The sequence below is a fragment of the Pongo pygmaeus genome, chromosome 9, assembly GCF_028885625.2.
Source record: "Pongo pygmaeus isolate AG05252 chromosome 9, NHGRI_mPonPyg2-v2.0_pri, whole genome shotgun sequence".
NCBI lineage: Eukaryota > Metazoa > Chordata > Mammalia > Primates > Hominidae > Pongo > Pongo pygmaeus.
Window position 1 is genome coordinate 14,795,367 of NC_072382.2, and position 24,537 is coordinate 14,819,903.

The following is a 24,537-nucleotide window of genomic DNA, read 5'->3' on the forward strand; positions in this document are numbered from 1 at the left end:
ACAGTTCTACAATGCTGAAACTGAGGAACAGCAAGGTTATGTCACCCAAAGACATACGGGACAGGGGAAGGGGCAAACTCAAGTTGACCTGTCTCCAAAATCTATGTTTTTTAAACTCAGCCACGCTTCTGCCCTCCTTCGAAAGGAGTTTCTCACTTTTACTTGATGAATTTTCTAACTTACTGTTTAATCATATTTCTCTGTATTATAAAAATCAGTAGATAACTTTGAATTTCGATTTTTTTTCCATCTTTATTGAGGTATATTTGACAAATAAAAATTATATATATTTAGGGTGTACTACATGTTTTGATATACATATACATTCCAAAATGATTACCACAATCCAGCTAATTAACATATCCATCACCTCACATAGTTATCTTTTTTCTTTTTTTGTAGTGAGAACATTTAAGAACATTTAACAATTCTTTGCATTTTCAAATTAAACAAAAAAAATCAGTAGTAAAGATGCTATAGGACCAGATGGAGTTGCCCCTTTATAATAGAGAATATTTTAGCTTTCATAAAGTTAAGCAAAACTAATGATAGTCAAATCTTTCCTGGTTTGAACTACACAAATACTAATTAAAACAACAGAAACTGCCTTTAGAAATTTTGCTTCCCATATTGATCCTTTATATTCCTAAATTTATTACAATTTTAACTATGAGATCATGAAGGTAAATAGTTTCATAAAACTAAAACCAATGTATACACATAATAACTGGAGTGTTTCCTGGTTGGTAGCGACCATGGATAGCAGAGTATCTCAAAATTAGCACTGATGGCATTTGGACTCAATAATTCTTTGTTGTAGAAAGTTATAAGATATATATTTTTTAAACTATGCTACTCTTCATTTATTTAGGAAACCTCATATGCATAGAGAATGCAAAGTTAAACTGCAGCCACACTGGAATTTCCATAATTGCCCAAGAAATCGAGTTTAATATAGAGGCTCACACAGAACATATTACACAAAGAACAGACAAGATAATTGCAGCAATGACTGGGAAGAAAGAATACGCCCATGTGGTACAAAGTGCAGGGGTGATGATCTGAATTACAAAACTGTGCTATAGATCAAAATAGAGCTAATACCCAAACAAATAGACATTATTCTTTTCAGCATGAGCAACATTTAGCTCCAAGCTAGAAGCAGAAAACATGCCAGTCAGAGATTATCTGTAACTTGTTAAGACTAAGATGTCTTCATTGACTCCTACCCTGAAATGACAGAAGAGAACATAGTTTATGTGCCAATGACTAAATATTCTTTTTTATTTTATTTTATTTTATTCATTTATTTAAAATAAATGAATTAAAAGACTATATATAGTCTATTTTTATTTTTATTTATTTATTTTATTTATTTTGAGATGGAGTTTTGTTCTTGTAGGCCAGGCTGGGGTGCAATGGTGCAGTCTCCGCTCACTGCAACCTCCCCCTCCCAGGTTCAAGTGATTCTTCTGCCTCAGCCTCCCAAGTAGCTGGAACTACAGGTGTGCACTCCATGCCAGGCTAATTTTTCGTATTTTTAGTAGAGGTGGAGTTTCACTTTATTGGCCAGGCTGGTCTCAAACTCCTGACCTCGGGTGATCCGCCCACCTTGGCCTCCCAAAGTGCTGGGATTACAGGCGTGAGCCACCGCGCCCGGCCAAGAAGGCCGTTTTTAAACAGTAGAATGAGCACCACTGGTTGGTGCCACAGGATTGCAGAGATTTGGGTTTACATGGTAAGATTCATGGGAGGCAGGGACATGCTTGCTGTGTGTTCAGAGGTAATCCTGAGCACTTGAGAAGATCTCTTTGCTGCCTTCCACCTAATGGCTCATGAAAAAGGGCCCAGTAGATCTGTTTCTCAGAGAGTGTCCAGGGCAGAGTAGTTTAATTATACATAGTCTTTAATTTTTAATTAAAGTTTTCTTACAATCCCTAATATGTAATATTTAAGCAATATGAGTGTGAAAATAATACAGAAACAGCCTGCAGAGTCACGCAACTTACCAAATTCACACTAGCATGAGTGCACATTTTCCCTTCTGTGTATCACCTTCTGCTCAGTTTACCCAAAGCAGTTTATAAAGTTTATGACCATTTTGGAAGACTGGCTGATAACATTTTACTGACTTGTGCTTTGAGGAAATTATTTTCAAGAGAAGTTAAATAACGACTCATAGTAAACAAATACAAAACAAAAGTTTTTTTTTTTAAGTTTATTTCACAGTATCTAAAATGGCAGAGACTTCAGGAAAGTCTAATCACACTTGACCATGAGTGTTGGGTTGCTTTTCCTTCCTCTGAGGCCAAGAGTTACTTATATCCAAGACCGTGAAGAACTCTTTTTGACTTGTTGGATGTGATCTTGTGACTGGGTCAAGGAAAGTGAACTCTAGAAAATACATAATTGGTTAGAATTTTTAAACTTTGATTTCGGAGATTAAAAAAAAACCTCATAATACCTTTTCCCCAAGTTTTGTGTAGTACTAGTTCTTCCAACTTTGCCATAATATGTAATTGCAGCAATATTAATTAAAAATAATGCCATTCTCCAGTCTGCAATTATTTTACTATTTTAAATAGGATCATAGTTAAATCATAATTCATCCAAATTCTACAAACATTTCTTTTGTTGTTGTAGCCTTTAGGGGAAATGAAAATATTTTAAAATTGTAACATCAAGAGCTAAGGGGATGTAAGGAAGGGCACAGGGAAGCATAAACAAGACAGAGACATTCTAGTAAAGTCTCATCACATTAACAAGGAAACTTGGCTAGGGAGACTCTCTCGGGAGGCAGGTGGCTGTGTTCCTGATAAGTGAGAGGATACGCGTTCTCATTCTCAGCCCAATAGTCTGTGTCATTCATTTTCTATGTAATTTTATCCAAGCCTTGGTTCTTTCATGAGTGGTTGGGCTATGTGATTTCTAAAGCCAACTAGCTTCATATTAAGCAATTCTCTAACTGGTCTGCTTCCCAGCAGACACCAGCTGATCCCAGATGACCAGAGTGTCCTCCGGAAGGAGCCCATTTATATAAACTCTTTTTTTTTTTTGAGACTGAGTCTCACTCTGTCACCCAGGCTGCAGTGCAGTGGTGTGATCTCAGCTCACTGCAACCTCCACCTCCTGGGTTCAAGCAATTCTTCTGCCTCAGACTCCCAAATAGCTGGGACTACAGACACGTGCCACTGCACCCGCCTAGTTTTTTGTATTTTTAGTAGAGACGGGGTTTCACTGTTAAACCCATTTTTTTTAATTATAAAAGTGGCCTTCCACATGCACCTTATGAACAATAATTGATTCTTGTTTTTGCCACTTTTTGAGCCTGGATTATTGTAGCCTAGACCTGAGACACAGCAGGTATCACGTGACATGTTAGCATACTCACCCCAGGGTTGTTGGAGTAGAGCTGTTTCCACCAAAAGACAGAACTGTATGCAGCTAATAAGAGCTCCAGCACAGTGAAGACGAGCATCACCACTAGGACACCCTGCAAATCAGGACATGAATGGCTGGTACCCAACACAAGCTAGCCCTTGTGCCTGACTAAGAGGAGACAGGGCGATGAGGCTCCAGCAATGCAGAGAAAAGGAGACAGGGAAAATTGCTTAATCCTCTTTTCTGCTTTCTCTTTCAGATTTCTTAATAGATGAAGGGAAATAAGCAGCAACTGCATCATCTCAGAACTTTGGTATCCCACCTAATGATAGATGAGAGTAATCTGCCACTTATCTCTGGTTGCTTTTATTATTTTCTTTTTGACTATGGTGTTTTTATTGTCATGATGATATTTCTAGGTGTGTATTTGATTCTGTGTATCCTGCAGTGGTCTCAGTGCATTCCTTCAATCTGAAATCTCATGTTTTTATTAAATTCTAAAAAATTTCTAGTTATTTACTTTTGCATACACTCTCTCTTTTATAATCTCTTACTGGGACTCCTATTAGATATGTATCTCCACTTTCCTGCATCCATCATGCCTTTTAGGCTTTCATCCATCTTTTCCAAACACACATAATGTGTTGTGTTCTGTGTGATTTAATCAAATCTAAATTCCATTTTGCTCTTTGTTTCCTTGAATATATTGAATATGCTGTTTAACTGATTTGCTCAGTTTTTAATTTCAAAGACAATTTTCATTTCCAATTATGTGATTTCATTTTTTTCTCAAATGCGCAATCTTTTTTTTCCTTTACTGTCCTTTTTTTTTTCCGTTTTGATTTCTATTACTTTTTTTTTTTTTTTTTTTTAGACAGGGTCTCATTCTGTCACCCAGTCTGGAGTGCAATGGTGTGATCTCAGTTCACTGCAACCTCTGCCTCCCCAGTTCAAGCGATTCCCCTGCCTCAGCCTCCCAAGTAGCTAGGATTACAGGCATGTACCACCCTCCCTGGCAAATTTTTGTTTTATTAGTAGAGACGGCATTTCACCATGTTGGCCAGGCTGGTCTCAAACTCCTGGCCTTAGGTGATCCACCCACCTCAGCCTCTCAATGTGCTGGAATTACGGGTGTGAGCCACTGCACCTGGCCTGGTTTCTATTACTTTTTAAACATCTTTAATGATTTAAAATGTATTTTCATAATAGCCTTGTTCAAATTATTATGTTATATCCAATTCTTGAGCTTCTGACTTTCATGTTTCCCCATTTGCTGCCGCTACTCATTTTTTTGTGCTGTTGTTGTGTTTCTCATAATATTTTGGTTATTAGATAACTTCAGTGTGTACATGGCGGTAGTGGTAGGGTTCTTTGATAGGGAGGCATCTTATAAGTTGGGTTTATGGACATCTCCTTAGATAGTAGTTTTAGATTTGATTCTGCTAGAACCTTAGAAGTTTCACATATCTTGTAGCAGTTGTTAACTTAATCCCTTTATTTGAGGTTCCCCTATTTTATATGTAATTATGAATTCGGATGGCACACTTGCACAAAGCTTAGTGAGCTGATGGAAGATTTTCTTGAAACTTCTTAGGATGTTGGGCAGAATTTTCTTTATATTATTTTCACAAATTGAGTAAATATTCAGTCTCAGCTTTCAACATTTTTGCAGGGTACTCCATATGAGCTTTATGGCCCTGCCCAATGCCAAATCTTGTCATGGATGTTAAAACTGTGTGATCCTAGCCTCTAACACCAATATTCCTATCCAGACTTCCTTGGTTTTTTGGCCTCAGCTCTTGTTTGATGATTTGGCTTTAGGATCCTTCTTAGCTTCTGGAACCTAAGACATCTTTCTTCCTTGATTTGTTTTTCCTTCTGCCCTTCCTTCCTTTCTTCTTCTAATCTTGGCTATATATTTTTTAATTTTTAAAATTTCATTACTTTTGTTCAGGTAATTGCTGTGTTAATTAACAACGAGTAGGCCTTTGGAGTCTGCTTAGTCTGCTATGTTGCAACTTCTCTGATATCGGAGGAAGTTCTTTTGGACTCCAGTTGTCTCAGAATGGGAGGCAGTTTAAGGTAATGAAATTCATTTTGTTTAAATTAAACCCCCAATATGCCTCTCCCACCCGCATTGCTTTACCAGATGTCTGTCCTGCACCAGGATGACGCTATCTACTGGGTTTCCTCCAGACGGGTCTCTGTGCTCTTCCACTTCCTCAAGCTCCTGAACCAAAAGGGTTGCTTTTGACAATCTCTGGGTCACATGAGCAGACCCACAGGAGTGCAAAAGCTTGCACACATTTTCTGAGATTTGTGAGATAGATGGATCCAAGGGAATGAAAGATACTACCTTGGGTTCCCTGTGCTCCTACTAGGAGGATTCATAGAGGAAGAAGTCTTTCTTCTTAAAAGGCCACTGGTTTATGGTTTTAACACCATGATACTATATTTATAGGATTGAATAAGCAAGGCTTGTCACCACAAACAGGTAGTGATCATCAAGTTTGGGAGAAAGGTGCCAAGAAAATGCTGCCCAGAGAGGTTGACATTTTTTCTAGAAGTCAAATGCGTGATAGGCTGTCTCCCTTCCCACCACTCTCTGTCAGCCCTGTTAGACCAAAGTACAAAATAACTATGTATTTGGACTTAAGGTTCAAGTTTTGTGCCTAACATAATGTAGCATACAGGCTCGCATTTGAAGATTAACTTAAAACACCGTACAGCCTCTGCTAGTCCTCAATTCACTGATGATCAGAAGACAAGCATCTTTAAGGGGTAGGGGCATCCAACCCCTGGAAAAGAACCCAAAAGAGATAATCCCAAATTAAAATATAATTCAAATGAAGACTATTTCTGCCTGTGATGAGTAGGAAGAATATTTCTGCCTGTGATGAGTACAACAAAGGTTGTACTTTAAGAGTTAAACCCATTAAGGTTGGAATGTTTGTGATAAGAAAGACCAGTGGAGGGATAGACTCCCTACTGTCCTTCTTGATTTCCTCTTTTGACTTTCTATAGTACATCCTCCACACCATGCAGTCGGCAGACAGACCTCTTCCAACCACAAGTTTTTGTTTATTTCTCTCTGTCTCCAGACATTCGGACCGACCAAACAGAGACTGCCAGAAAAGCAGAGATTATGCAAAGGAGAGACACAGAGATTTCACATGACAGGATATTCAATCTGAAACTACTCACTGTTAAACTGACGCTGGTCAGGAGACAATCTTTGATTTCATATATTGGATAATAGTACTCTGAATAAGGCAATGAGGATAGATAATCCGTTTCTGAGCCACAATGTTGAGAGGCAGTCCTCAGGGCTACCATGCTGTCAGCAAGGAGGAAGAGGCCTGCCCCTGCAGTAACAGAACTCACTGCATTTGAGGTCAAGCTGCTCAGGTCCTGGAAGAGAAACTCTGCATTGGGTTCTCATCACAGAATCAGCACGTGACACTATTAGTCCTCTGTCCATTGTACTGCAATGGTGCTTCCTTGGGTCTGTTTCCTTCCTGTTTCCTTGTGTGGGCACAAAGTGTGTTTTATTCATCTTTGTATCTCTTGTCACTATTTAGTTAATCATGTGATATAATTAGTAAATGCTTATTGAATAAGAAAATGCATGGATAATTCCTCCTTAGGGAGAGGGGTTCTGGCCCCTTGACTCTCTATAGCACTTAAGATAGAGACAGTGCTGCTCAGGTCACTGCCAACATCTCCCGTGACTTCCTCAATAGCCTTGGAATCATTCTGTTACCTTAAGGGCTTCTAGAATATGGACTTTGGTCCCCTCTGGTAAACTGAATCCATGACTTTGATTTACATAAAAGAGCAGCTTCAGAGAAAAGGTGGAGGCAAACTGGAAAAGTTGGAAAACCTATCTATAGGTCTATGGGAACATAAAATAGACTTTCAATTGACAAGCAATTGATCTTGAATTGACAATCAATATTTGTTCAATATGACAAGCGTATGCCTTCAATTTTCCTAAGTGACAGATCATGAGGCAGAGGCACATGGGCTCAGACCCTGTGGTTCTCTCTCCACCCATTCACAAACAGAAATATTTTCGGACTGTAGCCACTTTTCCCACAAACCTTGGAGGGAGAAAGGGAGGAAGCAGCTATAAAACCTTTGCTTCTCTCCATAGCAACATTTCTCTCTTCCCTGCCACACACCCACAGAGGTGATTTAGGGAAAAACCACATCCTGACTCAAGAACATACAGGGCCTGGCTAGGCACAGATGAGGACACATGGATGGTGCATGAGGCTGGTATATGCTCCTGATGATTGAAGCTGCAGTCTAGAACCCAGGATTATGGAAGAGGGTTTTGAAGAGTTCACAGCATTCATTGGTTGGAGTCATAGTTCTGGACTTAGAATCTGAAAACCTCTCCTCCTATCCTAGCTCTGTCACTGACCCATCTGTCACTGACCCATCTGTCACTGATCAATCTGTGTGCTTGAACAAGTCCTTCTTACTCTGGGCTTCAGTTATCTCTTCTATAAAGTGTGGAAGATGAATCTTCTGATCTCAGAAGTGGCTTCCCAAATGCACTGAATACACAGAAAGGGAAATCTATGCTTGGACTTGACAACAATGTGGGCTCCACAAGTGGGACAAAGAAAAACATGTAGGCTCCATTGCTCATATGGTAACTTTGGGCAAAGATACTGCCCACTGGGACCACTTTTCCTTCAAAGACTCAGCACATGAATTCATGTAGCTACAGAGCTGGAGTAGAAAAGGGCAGGACAACCATCCTTCCCAACATATATTGTCTTCCACTGATGCTTAAACAGAGAGGAGCATGTGCTGGAAACCTTGCACAGAGCCTGGCACATTAGTGTCTTTGCTAGTGAATCATCATGCTAGGGGAGAATCCTTTCTCCTAAAATGTAGAAGAGGAGTTGGGAAATGGTGTGGTGAATGTGGTTCTCATAGGCCTGATCCACCTGTAGGTAGGTATTCCAACTTCTTCAGTTTGCTTTTGTCTTTTCTCTGAAGCTGCTCCTTCAAGTAAGAAGACATACATTGGGTTTCTAGGGAGGGACCAAAGGTCATATTCTAGATGCACTTAGGGCAATATAATAATTCTAAAGTTGTTGAGGAAACCAGGGGTATGTTGGCAGTGGCATGAGTGGTATTGTCTTTGAGTTTGATGCTGCAATCAGTGCTGACATTGCAGACATCCCCCTCACCCCTACTCCATCACCCTCATTTTCTCCCACCTTACTTTAAACTGATTTTTTTCTCGAACATCCAATTATCGAGCATGAGTCTTTGGATGGAAATAGTCTCCTCCGGCCTGGAAAAAGATGGCAACAGCCTCTTCTGACAGAGGAATGAATGCCTCCCCACTTGATATTTGACTGAATGAGGTTTATTTCAGTTGCTTAAATAGTAGAAATTTGAAAATATATCATGGACTTCTTTCAACTTGTTACCATGGTCACAGAGTAGGGTAAACCAGTTATCCTGGTTTGCCTGGGGAGTAAGGGGTTTCCCAGGATATAGGCTTTCTGGGCTAAAACTGAGACAGTCCTGGGAAAACCAAGACAATTGGTCACCCTGACGCTGAAGGGCTAGAATTTGTGTGAAGTCCCAACTCTATGAATGGGGACATTTGGCATCAAAAAGAACCCCAGGAAGCAGGGTTTATAGAAAAAAAGGATCTGTAGGCTCTCTGTGGGATGGGTGGCTACCTTATTCAAGGTCAAGGTTACAAGCTGTAAAGAGTCCATGGTACATTTAAAAATGTACACTTTTTAAATAACTGAGGTAAACCTCCTCCAAGCTTGGACTATAATCCAGGAGCAACATTGTGTAGACGAAAGAGCACTGGTCTAGAAGGCAAGAAATTTGGGCTCTACTCTTGGTTCTACCAATAGGACAGCCAGGAAAACCTGGGCTTCCTAGCCTGTTCTAAGCTTTTTCTCCCTAAATTGTAAAATAGGGATTTTTAAACTAGAAGAATTAACTCTGACATTCCTTCAATTCCAACCAGCTGAGATTTGATGGTCCTTATACTTACAAAGGGCTTAGTTGATTGTTTTCCAGAGATAATTGAGAGGGATCCAGTAATGCCAAACTGCTCAGAAAAGAGAGAAATGATCAGTTCAGTTGTCTTGTGGAAATGTGGCCACCATGTCGCTGTCAATCACTCAATCAAAAAGTGATGTTGGAAAACTTTTAGGGAGAGAACACTGCAGAAATTGTGTGGATCTATATTGCTAGATAGGCCTAATTCCCACCTGATATAAGAATGTCTATATTGACTTTGATTGACATGCAGATGCACAGAGGGGTTGGATTTGTTTTAGTGGAAATCACTAGGAACTGAGGAGGCCTGGAGAAAAGGTGTACATGGGAAGGAGAAGAGTGTTACTAAATTACAGGGTTGAAAGAGAGGAGGTTGAGATGGACTAATGACTTGAATGGACAGAGAGATTGGAACAGCCAACAGAAGCACTCAGGAAAGAGGCTCTGATGGGACAAGGTGCAGAAACACATGGACTGGAAGTGATTGGTGTATGTTGCTTGAGTCAGAATGGGAGTTGAGGAAAGCGGGAAGAGCAGGCTCAGACATGAAGTCTTTATCATAAAGCCCCAGAAATCAGTATTTAATCTCAGTGGTATTAAAGATCCAGCTGGCAGAGGAAGGGTATTCTGAGAAGCTGAAAAGTTGCTTAAGTGTGTGGCTTGGATATTGAATAATCACAGGCAAAGAGGGTCCAGCATGAGCTAACGCTAGCTTCTCTAAGGAGATGTGGGTCCCACAACCACTGGTTATAGGAGAAGTCAAGGACAAATTGTGCTCTGGGGCAGGAGCAGGGCCTCCTTACATGACTGCACAGTTTGTGTTCACACAGGGACTGTATCCACACAGAAGTGGTACCTTAGTATAGTTCATCTGCCCAGAATATTTGCTTTTTATCCTTTGTACAAAATACTACATGGAGAAGAAATAACCCTTTGTGGGAAGTGTGAGTCTGCCCTGGCCACTCTCTGAAAAACGGATCTACTGGGCCCTTTTTCATGAGCCATTAGGTGGAAGGCAGCAGAGAGAGTTTCTCAAGTGCTCAGGGTTACCTCTGGACACACAGCAAGCATGTCCCTGCCTCCCATGAATCTTACCCTTGTGAATCCAAATCTCTGCAAACCTGTGGCATCAACCAGTGGTGCTCGTTTTATTGTTTAAAAATGGCCTTCTCACTCTCTACCTGAAAAGTTAATTATTCTTACAATGGAGGGAATCCAGTGGCCTCATCAAAGCCTCAAAGAGGGATATGGAAAAGCATCCACTTTTCTAGGGGTATGCTGTAATGCCAGGTAAGAAATTCTGTGCTGGTATACCCATTGTATTACCATTCCCTCTTGCCCCCTGCTCTTCAGGAAGACAGATTAAGTCTCTCTGCTGCTCTTCTTGAATAGGGGAAATGTGATGTGGGGCAATGATAGAAGGAAAGTCGAGGCCTTGCCTTCTTTTGCCTCCTGGCCTCTTGGAGTCTGAGTCACTCCACGACTATGCACCTGGTTAGCATTTATAAAGCATGTCCCCTCTTAGAGTCCCCATTCTACTCACACACAGAGCTCCTATAAATGGGTACCCAGACATCAAAGTGGTGGAAATTGCTGGATTGAAGTGGGAGGGGTAGGGAGCAAGAACCAAGATGGCCCCCAGACTTGAAATCATCAGGCAACACAGGATCTGGACAGTCTACAAGAGAGAAGACAGGAAATCTAGACTGCACTTCAAACAGATAAAAGTGATTATTTGAATGCACATTGTAAAGTATAAAGAGTATAAAATACATTATAATTTGTTATATTAAAGAGGAAAAATGTTACAAGGAGCCAATCAATATGCTTCTAGAGGAAGTCATGTATAGCTAACCTCTTCTTTTCTGATAGGATTATTAAACTAGCAAATCGGAAAGTGATCATACACACATTTTAACTTTTTTTGAAAAAGATACTTGACAGTTTTTAAATTTATTTTCTTGAAAACTAGATAAAAAAGTTGTCCAGTGAGGTGGAAATAGAGAGCAAACTTTTCACAGGAGTGTTAATGAAGAGCTTTTTCAGTTGAAATTAGATAGAGCAGGTCATCTCTTCTGCTATAATTCATCTTATTTTGTTCATCATTGGATTTTAATAATAATTATTTCACAAGTGAAAGAACTGAAGTTTAGCTGTTAGCTTGCTCTAAAGCCCATGCTTTTGCTTATAGTTTAATGCACGTGCAATTGAAAGATGATGCAAACATAGGAGAAATAAAAAAAGAAGTCAACCATTCATATCATCAACAGTTATTGAATACCACAACAGGTATGTTGTGTGCCAGGCACGAGGGAATGAAGCAAATGAAAATCACTACCATTGGAGAGCTTATATGTGTACTATGTCTTGTCTGTAAAGGTACAGAAAAGTTCCATGCAAGGCAGAATAGAGTTAAGAGCAAAGTAGTAGGAGATGAGGCTTGTGAAGTGCTGGAGGCATGGTGCAAACTATGTAGGGATTTTTAGGCTATGTTTTACCAACTTTGCTTTTCATTTTGAGCAAAAAAGGAATCCCACTGGATAATTTTGAGCCAGCAGAATACATGATCTAGCTTTCATTTTTAAAAGATTACCCTATCTGCTGTACTAAGAATAGATTGTAAAGAAACAGGGCAGGGAGATCCATCTAAATAGGTAGCGAATAGGACCTGGGTATTATAAGAGGGTATTCAAAACCACATGGAGATTAAAGTTCTGGATATGAGGGATGATGATCTGGGACACTTGGATGTCTTATAGTTACTCATATGAACGGGGAAAAATGGGTCGTGAGATTAGTCTTGATCGTCTTATCTCAAAATATTTGAAAAATGAGCTCAAAGTTAATTTAATCATATTGAGTAAAATCCATATGATTAAATAGAAAATTTTTACTGTACTAACAACAAAATAAGAAAGACTAATTTGTGGCTGGGCATGGTGGCTCATGCCCGTAATCCCAGCACTTTGGGAGGCCAAGGCGGACGGATCACGAGGTCAGGAGTTCAAGACCAGCCTGGCCAATATGGTGAAACCCCATCTCTACTAAGAATACAAAAATTAGCAGGGCGTGGTGGCACGCACCCGTAGTCCCAGCTACTCGGGAGGCTGAGGCAGGAGAATCACTTGAACCCAGGAGGCTGAGGTTGCAGTGAGCTGAGATCGTGCCACTGCACTCCGCACTGGGTGACAGAGGGAGATTCTGTCTCAAAATAAATAAATATATAAATAAATAAAGTAAGAAAGACTAACTTGTTAATTGTGAAGCATGCTAGTGAAAAAGATCTAGTGGTTTTAGTTTCTAGAAACTGCTGCAGAGCATATAGTCTTCCCTTAAAGCTCCATTTCATGTCTTCATTAGCCTGGAGTCAGCCAGAAAAGAGTGAAAGAGTTTCCCAGACCCACTGTAGATCTGTAGTCTAGATACATTTACAAAGTATTTTCTCGATATTCCCCTTATAATGAGGTGGACTTACCCCAAGAACAGTGGTTTCTGTTGGCAGCCCGTTCTGCAGGTAATCTTCATTTTGGTACATGTGTCCAGGTTTCTCTCTTTGAGGGATGGTGATGCCCTTTGGTGTAAAGCTGTCAGAAACCCCCGTGGTTTGGGATTGTAATAGCATGATGCTGATGATGCTGGAAGAGACATCAAACTCAATTACTTCCCAAGGTTTGACTTACAGACATAAGCTTCCCAGGGACCATACTTTGTAGGAACTTAAGAAGGTATTTGCCGTTATTCCAAGGCTGGTTGTCCTTTAGAAACAAAACATGGGGATCAGTGGAGCATTGGAAAGCGGGCATGCTGGGCACAGTTCATCCATTATGGTCAAGAAGCATGTCACTGGGAGAGTACTGTACACATTTTCAGGGGTCCCACAATTGAGAGGTGAGCAAATCACATAGAACTTGCTTTGTAGCCCTGAATGTGTCCATCTCCCTCTCCCTCCAATGACCTCTGCTTCCAGCTTCCCTTCCCTATCTCTTGTGTCTCTGCTTCACTTGTGCTACCTTCTCACACCACATCTTCCAGGATTACACTTTTATGCTACACCGGCACTGATCAGTCTTCTACTCCAGTCTTCATTTTATCTTCATAAAAATGTTGAGGATGAATGCTGCTCCACTTTCCTTTCCTATAGCGAGATGGCCTGTCCCATCCAGAATCTTCCTCCTTGCTTATATTGGCTTTGTAATTAGTAATGTAAACATTTAATTAACTCCTGCTGAATTCCAAGCATTAGACCATTGCGCTCTAATCCTTGTAACAACCCTGTAACTTACATGTTATTAAATCAATTTTATACATTAGAAACCTGGGGCTAATAAGCTCAAGTGACTTTCATTGAATGAAATAGTCATATGAAGTACTTAGCCTGGCACTTAGAATGTGTTCAATATTTGGTAGCAAATATTAACAGCCTGTGTTTACATGACTGGATTGAGACTTATCTGGCCCAGAGGCTTGTGATATTTTTTTCTCTATGCCATGTTAATTCTCCTCCTCTTCCTCTTCCTTCCTTTCTTCCTTCCTAACATTTCCAGTTGCCTTGTAGATTCCAGGAGCAAGTTGTCTGCCACCACCAACTCAGCAGCATTGCTGGGCCTCTGTGGTGTCAGCAACAAGGCTCAGAACCTGAAATGTTGCCCAGATTTGTTTTCAGCTCAGCATTCTCCCTACTGAAGGCCAGAGTTTAGTTAAAGGCTTGTGATCCTTGAAAGGTGCCACAGCTCTGCTGCCTGACATTTTGCCTCAATGTGTTGGTGCTTTAGGAATGGTTCTGGCCTCTCTTGGGTGGAGTGAATAACATGTAAAAATTGGAAATGACACCTAGAATCTCTTCCTAGTGAGGGAGATGGAAAAGTGCACTGGGATGGGAGTCCAATGCCTAGGCATCTAGTTGCCCATCTGAGCATATATCTTGGAGTCCAGTCCTATGTTCAGATCCCATACCCACCAATTACTGCTAAACTCACCCTGGGCAAGGTATTTTCACCACTTCATAGGTTTGTGATACAGGTTAGATAAGATGACACATATAGTGGACTCAACATAGGGGGAGGCATGTGATAAACTCCCAAAACATATCAGTTTTATCTAATATTCATTGGAAGCCCAGTTCTGATATTGATGAGCTGGCCGTGGACAGGATACTTTCCCTCATTCATCCCCAGTTTCCTTGTCTGTAAAATAGGGATAATGACACTATCCTGAAGGACTCTTGTGAGGATTTGAATGACATATGTGAGTGCCATTTGTTGTAACTCTCTGAGTTTTATCGGGTGTTCCATAATAGTCGATCCATGTTTGGACCTCCGTTTTATTTCTACTCCTAGATCTGTGCCTTAGTCTAGTTTCTTATGCTCTCCGGGCATGAAGTACTTTATCTGAAGAATTATTAAACCTAAAGTTCTCTTTGTTTAAGGAGATAATTTTCATTTCTTGGAATTTTGAAATCTGGGTAGAAGTGTGGGTGAGGTTACATATCCTATGAGGGGAATAATGTTGAAGGTGAATCCCTGCAGTGGAGCCAGGGTGAGCCTTCCAGCACATCTTTAAAGCCAGAGAGGGAGAAAAAGTCTCAGGGTTAGAGAAATTCTAGGTTTCAGAATCAAACAGTATACTGTTCATGATAAAATGATAATCATTGCTAACATTGATTGGACAAGTACTATGAATGTGGCATTCTATTAAGAGCTTTGTGACAGTCTCATTTCATCTGCACTCTCAGAGATGGGTGCTGAACTTTGAAGATAAGAAAAATGAGGCTTGGAGAGGTGAAATAGCTTGCGCAAGATTGCTTATCTAGCAGGTGGTGGAGGCAAGATTTGGGCACAGGCCATCTAACACCAGAGCTCTTCTATATCCCTGTAGATTTGTGCTTGCCCGGCTAGCTACAACTGATTCTCATCCTCTCTATTCTTCCTCCCCTATTGTTGAAGCATTGGCTGCCACTCATCAGTTCTATATCCTCCCCCAGGGACATTGCTGATCTTAGGGAATATAGGTTGAAGATTTCTATTTCCCAACTTGCTTTCATGTTATAGAAACTTGGCTTTTACCTTGCTCTGTGTGGCTCAATAGCCCAAATATACCAACTAGACTCCTTCCTACTAGTCTTCGTCACCAGCCTCCTAAGTTCTGGGTTCCTTTCTTTATTTTTCGCATCTCATACCCAAGGACTGCAGAAAATGCTTGATTCTCAGCCTGAAGCTAGGACTCGAAAGTTTAATTGATACTTTCAGGCTATAGCCTATCTGATACCGTGAACATTTATTTTCCTTTGTTATTTCTTAACTGTTCTGTTTGAAAGAGTGCATAAAGTACCACCATTACAAGGGAATACAGTTTGAAGAAGAAAACAAATTAGCTCCTTAACTTTCAACTGCCACCCGATCACTCTTGTTTCCTATGCACATATTCTTTACATTCTCTCTTCCCATCTGTCACTTTGTCTCTCTCCTCTTTATATATTCACAGACATTCTCAATTCTACGGAAATAGTCATTCTATTCATGCCATTTTATAACTGTCCTTTTTGCACTCAACATTATTCTATAGACATCTTTGACTGATGAATAGAAATAATAAAAATCCTAAATTTGAAAGCAAATGATAGATTCTGATACATGGCACAACGTGGATGAACCTTGAAGACAATATGGCAAGTGAACTAATCCAGTCACAAAAGGACAAATATTGTATGATTCTACTTACATGAGGCACCTAGAAGAGTCAAATTCACAGAAAGTAGAATGGTGGTTGCCAGGGGCGGGGGGGGAGAGGGGAATGGAAAGCTATTGTTTAATGGGCACGGAGTTCCAGTTTGGGAAGACAAGAAAGTTCTGGAGTTGGGTGGTGGTGATGGTTGCACAATGGTGTGAATCTGCTTAATGCCACTGAACTGTACACCTAAAAATGGTTAAGGCTGGGTGCAGCGGGTCATGCCTGTAATCCTAGCACTTTGGGAGGCCGAGGCGGGCAGATCACCTGAGGTCAGGAATTCAAGACCAGCGTGGCCAACATGGTGAAAGCCCGTCTCTACTAAAAAAGTACAAAAATTAGCCGGGCATGATGGTGAGTGCCTGTAATCTCAGCTACTCAGGAGGCTGAGATGGGAGAATCGCTTGAACCCGGAAGACGGTGGTTGCAGTGAGCCAAGATCACGCCACTGCACTCTAGCCTGGGTGGCTGAGAGAAACTCTTTCTTAATTAAAAAACAAACAAACAAACAAACAAAAAAAAAACAAAAAAACAACAACAAAAAACACATGGTTAAAAGGCTACAATTATTTTAAGTATATTTTACTATGACCAAAAAGCCAAATGGTATATTGAAATAAATGGAGGTCTCTAGATTCATTTAACCAATCACATATTCATGACTATTTAGGTGGTTTCTATTTTTTCTTTTTGCCACTGTGAACAATGCAATAATGAACATCTTTGCACTTTTGTGATGCCTCCTGCATTTAATTATCTCAGAGTGATGTATGGAAGTGGATTTATTACATTTAAATCTATGACACTTAAATTTTGATACACGTTGCTACTTTTAGGAGGAATCCTATATAACCGAGATTCTTTATGTTTCACAAAAGTCTCCAGACTGATGCTATCATCTCCAAACACCAGAGTCTGAGAGGATGCTTTGTCCTTCCACATTCGCCTTGTGGAGATAGACTGGAGGGACCCACACCTTTCAAGACAGCTCTAAAATCTGTGCTTTGAAGATAAATCATGACATGGAGGTCAATAGCTCTGCCCAGCAATTTTCCATATTACAGAACTAGAGTCGGACCATGAGGATCTAATGCAAGATTCAGTCTAATTGCACAGTATTTGTTGAGAGTAGACTCTGTGTAAGACTGAGTGACACACCAGGAGAATGCAGAACATTGAGGAAAATCACCTCAATGAGGGAAGCCTAAGAATGGTTTTACCCAATTTTCTTATTTGACAAGTGAGTAAACTGAGACCCAAAAAGGGGACTGAGCTGATGCTCCAGCTCACACAGGTGGTCAGAATCAGAGACGGGATGATAATCCAATTCCCTGGCTGTCTTTTCAAAAGCACACAATCTTCCCCAAAAGTCATGATCTAAACCAAGGTGCCTACCTGTTCTCACACCCTGGTCCTGTGTGCTGTGGCTGGGGGTCAGCTCACCTCTGGGGAGCGCTCAGCTGGAACCTCCCACTGGCTGTTCCTGCCAGAATGATCTTGGTGCTCTGCTCTCCAGCCTCTGAGACTTCATGTCCCTTTCTTAGAGCAGTATTTATGATTACACAGGATGTGAATTTTGCTGTAGTTACAGACAGCTGATATATAAAAAGTGCCTCTGCTTCCTCTTTCTAAATTCTGAGGTCTGGAAAAATGACACAAGATAGAAGTGACACATGAGAAAAAGACCTTTGTGCAGACTAGTGATTTGTACGGTCCCAGTTAAAATTCATTTTCCCTACTCCTACATAGAATTATGTAAGTCATCTAGTTTTGCTTAGCCTGAGTTTTCTTGTCTATTAAATGGCGGATAGATAATAATAACTCCACTCTGTGGATGTTGGGAGAATTAAAGAAAAAAGATGCAAAGAGTTTACAAAAAGTAGACACTGAATAAATATTGATAATAGTAATGTTAATTTTGAATTTTGGAGAATCTATTCTCTCACTTTCCAGGCTCTTGGTAAGCTGAAAGCAACCTGTGGAAAATTCTGTGTCTTCTTGTTACTTCTTTTGGGTGTTTCCATTCTCCATCTTTGGCCTCATGCTCAGGGAAGTCCAGGCACATCTTGGGAAAGATGCCAGTGGATTGGCGTTAGAGGCAGAGTCATCAGGCTCCACACAAGCTCATATTTGGGGAAGTATTTGTTGTTGAGGGGACACTGTTGCCACTTTCACATCCCTTTTAAGGCTTCTTGTAGACTAGCCATTGTTCAGAAGTGTAGGGTTTAAGATGGCTCTGGGATGTGCAGCAGCTGGCGGCACAACATGCTCCATATACAGTCTCCATTTCCTGAAGGGTGGCAAGGCTGTCCCCTAAGAGAGGAGCAAACCTAAGCCTGGGAGATTTAAATAACTCCTAAACTACTTGGAGGGTATTTTAGTCCAGTTCTTCTCCAAATGAGGTGATATTGCCGAAGGAATCTGCCCCCAGTCACATGTCTGTGGAAGAGGCAGGAATCTAATTCACATCTCTTGGCACTGAGGTCTGGGCTTGCTTCATGGCAAGAGTCTGCCATTTGGTCAACATCTTTTTTTTTTTTTTTTTTGAGATGGAGTTTTTTGCTCTTGTTGCTCAGGCTGGGATGCAATGGTGCAATCTCAGCTCACTGTAACCTCCACCTCCCAGGTTCAAGTGATTCTCCTGCCTCAGCCTCCCCAGTAGCTGGGACTACAGGTACCCATCACCATGCCTGTCTAATTTTTGTATTTTTACTAGAGACAGGATTTCACCATGTTGGTCAGGCTGGTCTCAAACTCCTGATCTCAGGTGATCCACCTGCCTTGGCCTTCCAAAGTGCTGGGATTACAGGTGTGAGCCACCGTGCCCAGCTTAGTCAACATCTTCATATCCACAACCAGCACTCTTTGCTTAAGAAAAGTTCCAGGATCCAGACCTTCCTCTGGGTCTATGACCTGTTTTGACCAAATTGTCAAAGAACCTTGGTCATTTGGGCTTCTTTCACACTTCTTTTGAGCCTCAGAAGGAATTCGTGAGAAAATCAGTTAAATATCCAGTTCATTTTCTCATAAACAAAATTTGAAAAAAGATTTTTCAGAATTGTTGTGAGGATTAAGTCAAATAACATAAAAGTCCCCACCATAGAGCCTGACATAAATGAACCATTAAGAAAATCTGGTATTTCTTGTCCAACATCTTCTCCCATCCCCTTTAGAGAAAAGTGTATTTTATCTCTAGATTGATCTCTGATCTCTAAGTGTAATCTGTGTTTACTCTAAATTCATGCTCTTGTCCATTGATGGAAATCTCCTCAGCCCTTTGCAAACAGTCCTGGTGCTCTAGACAGGCAAGTGACTCACAGTCCTAGTGCCTACTTCAAGGATACGCTCTCCCCGCCATCCCCACCCCAAGCAGACCATGAAGCTAGTAAAATGGAAATGCGTCTTATATGTTGGAGGACTCTAACAGCCTTGGACAGACTAACTGTATTTTTTTTCTCTAGCAGTGGAGATGACGGGCTAGGGCTATGGCACAAGGTCTGGTTATCCAGAGAGAGACTCCTTGGAGCAGCATTCACAGACCCCCTTGATGTTTGACTTGGTTATTGGCTCCACTCACAGAATTTTCTCCATTTCTTAGAATCTCGTATCACGCCAGCGGAATGAAAGTGAAAGGATTTTTCCCCCCAACTTCAGCATTTTACAGGTGGGGAAACTAAAGGCCAGGGGTTGCTTAGGGAATTAGTAGTGACTGGGCTGTGGCTGATTCACGCAGTTTCTATGTCTGTATTATTTCAGTGTTTTCTTTATGCCTTTGCAGTTCTTTAATACACAGGTAATGACTCTTTCTAGCAAGTATTCTCTGCTAAAATAACAGGAGGTTTCTGTCTTTTGGCTGATAACCTGAATTACAGAGAGGTTAAGTAACTTACCCTGTCACACACCCTAGAAAGTAGCGAAGTCTAGATTTGAATCCAGGTAATCTTAATTCAGGGACTGTGCTCTGTGCTCGTTTTTTTTTTTTAGACAGAGTCTTGCTCCGTTGCTCAGGCTGGAGTGCAGTGGTGCAATCTTGGCTCACTGCAAGCTCCGCCTCCCGGGGTCACGCCATTCTCCTGCCTCAGCCTCCCAAGTAGCTGGGACTACAGGCGCCCGCCACCACACCTGTTTAATCTTTTGTATTTTTAGTGGAGACGGGTTTTCACCGTATTAGCCAGGATGGTCTCAATCTCCTGACCTCGTCATCCGCCCGCCTCAGCCTCCCAAAGTGCTGGGATTACAGGCATGAGCCACTGTGCCTGGCCGGGACTGTGCTCTTAACTGCTATATTATTACTTCCAGGAACTTGCTTTACTGGTCATCTGGACTTGAACAGTAAATCCCCAAACCTGGTGTGAGACCCTACCTTCCAAGTGAAATACAAACAAATGGTTATTTCCTGGTGCTCTTGATATCAGAGTAAAACAGAATTGCTGGGACTCACCGTTCAGTGATGATGAATAGGGCAAAAGAATGCAATTATCTCAGATGGGGATGAGGCTGAGCATCTCTAGCTTTGTATAACTGGAGGCTACACATGACAATGGGCATGATGGGATGACTAAGCATGGGGGAGTCTCTTTCTACACCATCCTCAGCAGCTCTGCCAGGTTTCTGCCTCTCTTGGTCTCTACCTCTGCTGATCTCGCCGTGCACAGAGCAGGCCTTGCGTGGTACTTCACAGAAAATCTCCTTACTGAAAAGGTGTAGGGCACAACATTCCTTTAAAAAATTCCACATGAAAAATATTCCTCACTTTTCATTGAAATACCATAGTTTGAGCGCTTCTTCTGTGCCAGGCTGTGTTCTAGGTGCTTGGACAGAACAGACAAAACCACCTTCCTCTGTGGGGTTTTCATTCTCCTAGAATGTTAAAATAGAACAGTGAGGAAGCAGACTACATAGTCCTAGTAATAAGCCTAGTAACGAGGTGAATAGACCAATGGAACAGAACTGATGTTAAGAATAGCATTTTACTCAGGATTAAGAAACTCACTCAAAACTGCTCAACTACATGAAAACTGAACAACCTGCTCCTGAATGACTACTGCATACATAAAGAAATGGAGGCAGAAATAAAGATGTTCTTTGAAACCAATGAGAACAAAGATACAACATACCAGAGTCTCTGGGACACATTTAAAGTAGTGTGTAGAGGGAAATTTATAGCACTAAATGCCCACAAGAGAAAGCAGGAAAGATCTAAAATTGACACCCTAACATCACAATTAAAAGAACTAGAGAAGCAAGAGCAAACACATTCAAAAGCTAGCAGAAGGCAAGAAATAACTAAGATCAGAGCAGAACTGAAGGAGATAGAGACACAAAAAACTCTTAAAAAAATCAATGAATCCAGGACCTGGTTTTTTGAAAAGATCAACAAAATTGATAGACTGCTAGCAAGACTAATAAAGAAGAAAAGAGAGAAGAATCAAACAGACGCAATAAAAAATGATAAAGGGGATATCACCACCGATCCCACAGAAATACAAACTACCATCAGAGAATACTATAAACACCTCTACACAAATAAACTAGAAAATCTAGAAGAAATGGATAAATTCCTGGACACATACACCCTCCCAAGACTAAACCAGGAAGAAGTTGAATCCCTGAATAGACCAGTAACAGGCTCTGAAATTGAGGCAATAATTAATAGCCTACCAACCAAATGGCTCTCATGGGGTGAATAAGCTTTAACTTATTGAAACGAGGGGAGTTTTCCCTTATCCCCCTTGCAGGGTGCGTGATGGGGGTGTGGCTCACTTCTTTGGTGCCCCGCAGCTCAAACCCCTAAGGGAAGCATGCAGATGGGCAGGTTATGGGGAGTGTGGGCTCCAACTCCATGGCAGCATCTAGGGTTGAGTGTTTACAGCTCCTGAAGCCCAAATGGGTGTGTGTTACAATGTGCTCTTTCAGCTTAGCCATCCGCAGGCACCTTGCTTTAATCAGCTCAATTAGACCCTCTGCCTTATCGCAAGGACAGAGGGCTTTCTGTATCCCAGGGTTCTTGCCCAAGTGTACCAGAAAAATCAGATCATATGTGGGCTTGGAGAGTGAGTGCAAGGTTTTATTGAGTGGTGATAGTAGTTACCAGCAGATGGACAGGGAGCCAGAATGGGGATGGAGTGGTAAGGTGGTCTTCCCCTGGAGTAGGGCTGCTCAGCAGCCTGGCTCTCCTCCAACCACCCTCAGCTGAATTTCCTTTGGCATCTGCTTTGTTCTGCCATTGATGGTCTGCCAGCATCTGTTGGTGTGTTCTGCCAGTGTGTTCCTCTTGACATCCAGCCACTTGTGTGTGTATACCCACTAGGGTATCAGGGTTTTTATAGGCACAGGAGGAGGGGCACGGCTGGCTTGGAAATGCAACATTTACCATGAAAACAGGAGTGCCTGTCCTCACCTAGGTTCGTGGGCAAAGGCCGAGGGTGGAACCTCACCAGGGACCCTGCCCTTCTCTACTCAGCACTTCCCTGCCCCTCTCCCATATCAATATGTGGATGGATTTATTTAAAAAATTGTTCTCTAGCCTAGTGTGAGAATCCTGAAACTGTTCTGAATATCAATCTGAAGACGCAAATGATAGACAGTTAATGCTTGTAAGGCCCATAGCTATGGAGACGTGGTTGACCCTAATCATGAATTTTGCACGTTCATTCTCGAAAGCCCACCTGAGAATGGTGACAGTGGCACATAAGAGATAAAAGGAGGAAAAGAACAATAAAAAGGGCAAAGACAAAGATACCTATTATGTATTTAGGGGCTCAGAAAACAATACCCCAAAACAATACCTCAGAAGCAAAAGTTTTTCTCTGACTTCCTTTCCTGTCTCTCAGTCCTATCTTCCTTTGAGGCTAGCTGTAGAAACAAGAATCCCTCCCCAAGGTGGGTCATAAAAACCAGACACCCCTCTTGCCACAGCCAGCCATAAAACCTAAAAGTGTTACTCTAACTCTCCTTCCACTCTATCTGTGTAAAACTGGTCATAAAGAAATCATCTGAGCTATCTTGTTTGACTGTAGGTCATAAGATGCCCATTCCAGAGATGGTCCTGTCCTAAAACCAAAATGAAGGAATGCAGCACAGAGAGGCCAAGAAAAACCTAAACAGACGGGTCTTGCTCGGTTTCCAACTCAGCCTATTAGCATTAGATTATATCCAGTCATATTTCTACAGGGCTGTCCTTACTTCGTTGAACCTAAGCATACAAATGGATAATTTCTCCTATATTTTTTGGGTCTTCATTCTGAAGGCCCTCATGTCTATGTGTTGAATAATTTGTATGCCTTTTCTCAATTAATCTGCCTTTTGCAAGTTGACTTTTCAGGAAAACTTCAGAGGGCAAAGGGGAAGCTATACCCTTGGCGCCTGCAATATTCTTTTTTTTTTTCGTTTTGAGACGGAGTCTCACTCTGTCGCCAGGCTGGAGTGCAGTGGTACGATCTTGCCTCCTCGGCTCACTGCAACCTCTGCCTCCCGAGTTCAAGTGATTCTCCTGCTCCAGCCTCCTGAACTGGGACTACAGGTGCATGCCACTACGCTCAGCTAATTTTTTTGTATTTTTAGTAGAGACAGGGTTTCACCATGTTGGCCAGAATGGTCTCGATCTCTTGACCTCGTGATACACCTGCCTCAGCCTCCCAAAGTGCTGGGATTACAGGCGTGAGCTACCGTGCCTGGCCCTTGGCCCCTGCAGTATTCTTGCCATTCTTGTAAAGACTCTTGGAAGCTCCAGTAAATTCGCATCCCATCTCTTAGTGATAGTCATTCAATTCCTCAAACATAGAAATATTTACAGGCAACTGTGATTCTTTAGTCTGTAATAAACTTGGAGAGAGGTCAGATAACTGTCTTTTAAACTGGGGTTTAGAAGACACTGGGATTGTGTGTAACCACAACAGGTGCCTTGCTAATCCTCTCTAGTACAGTCTCCCAAAGGTGTCTTTATCTCCAATATGACATCCTGTCTATTTTATAGGTTTGCATTTTATATCTATAAAGTTTGCTTCATCCTATGCCCTCCTTTGCACTACCACTGATCTAAGCCTATTAAAATTGCAATTATTTCTATCTCCCAACAGCAGATGATCTGCACTACTGCCCAGTAATTTCTCGAAATCAGAAGGACTTAATTCCACTTTCCTGATCCTCAGAAATCGATTATATTCTTCAAGTTCCCATCCCATTTCTGTCACATATGTCCATAAGATAATCCCATTTGTAGCATCTGTAAGACCTAAGACTGATTGAATTTAACAAAACAATTTGTTCCAATAATTTGCTGTAATTAGGAGAGCTAAGTGAATTTCATGAGTTCTCTTTCTTTTTTAAAAAAAATTGAATACTATTAACACTTTCTGTTAAAAAGGGCTTAGTATAAAAGGG

At 41.3% G+C, this 24,537-nt stretch overlaps 2 protein-coding genes across 6 annotated transcripts in view; both read right to left on the bottom strand.

The window, feature by feature from the left end:
• Nucleotides 1-232: 232 nt before the first annotated feature.
• On the bottom strand, nt 233-17,693 carry MS4A7 (membrane spanning 4-domains A7). Of its 5 annotated transcripts, none has more exons than XM_054440362.2 (7): nt 17,599-17,693; nt 12,908-13,067; nt 10,976-11,110; nt 9,425-9,481; nt 6,586-6,792; nt 3,392-3,493; nt 233-2,394 (listed from the first exon to the last, which is right to left on the bottom strand). In XM_054440362.2, exons 2-7 carry the CDS (start codon nt 13,052-13,054, stop codon nt 2,320-2,322), a joined length of 723 nt encoding a protein of 240 aa, XP_054296337.1. In that variant the 5' UTR covers nt 13,055-13,067; nt 17,599-17,693; the 3' UTR covers nt 233-2,319. The 5 variants fall into 5 exon arrangements, with proteins under 5 accessions (XP_054296337.1, XP_054296336.1, XP_054296341.1 ...); XM_054440361.2 differs by having other exon boundaries at nt 17,551-17,687; XM_054440366.2 differs by lacking the exon at nt 10,976-11,110.
• The window catches only part of LOC129008302 (membrane-spanning 4-domains subfamily A member 6A-like), a 50,662-nt gene continuing 43,813 nt past the window's right edge, over nt 17,689-24,537 (bottom strand). Inside the window, exon 9 of the transcript XR_008492503.1 lies at nt 17,689-17,797. The gene's annotated coding sequence lies outside the window, so the exon portion shown is untranslated. The remainder of the gene's footprint in view (nt 17,798-24,537) is intronic.

Bases quoted from the DNA above. Each gene is read 5' to 3' on its own strand.
- MS4A7 (XM_054440362.2), bottom strand. From the start codon at position 13,054: ATGCTATTACAATCCCAAACCACGGGGGTTTCTGACAGCTTTACACCA. The intron at 6,793-9,424 runs GTAAGTATAAGG...TTTCTCTTCCAG, and splicing joins AACAATCAACTAAGCCCTTT to GACCTGAGCAGCTTGACCTC. The intron at 3,494-6,585 runs GTGAGTAGTTTC...CCTGATTTGCAG, and splicing joins TGACCAGCGTCAGTTTAACA to GGTGTCCTAGTGGTGATGCT.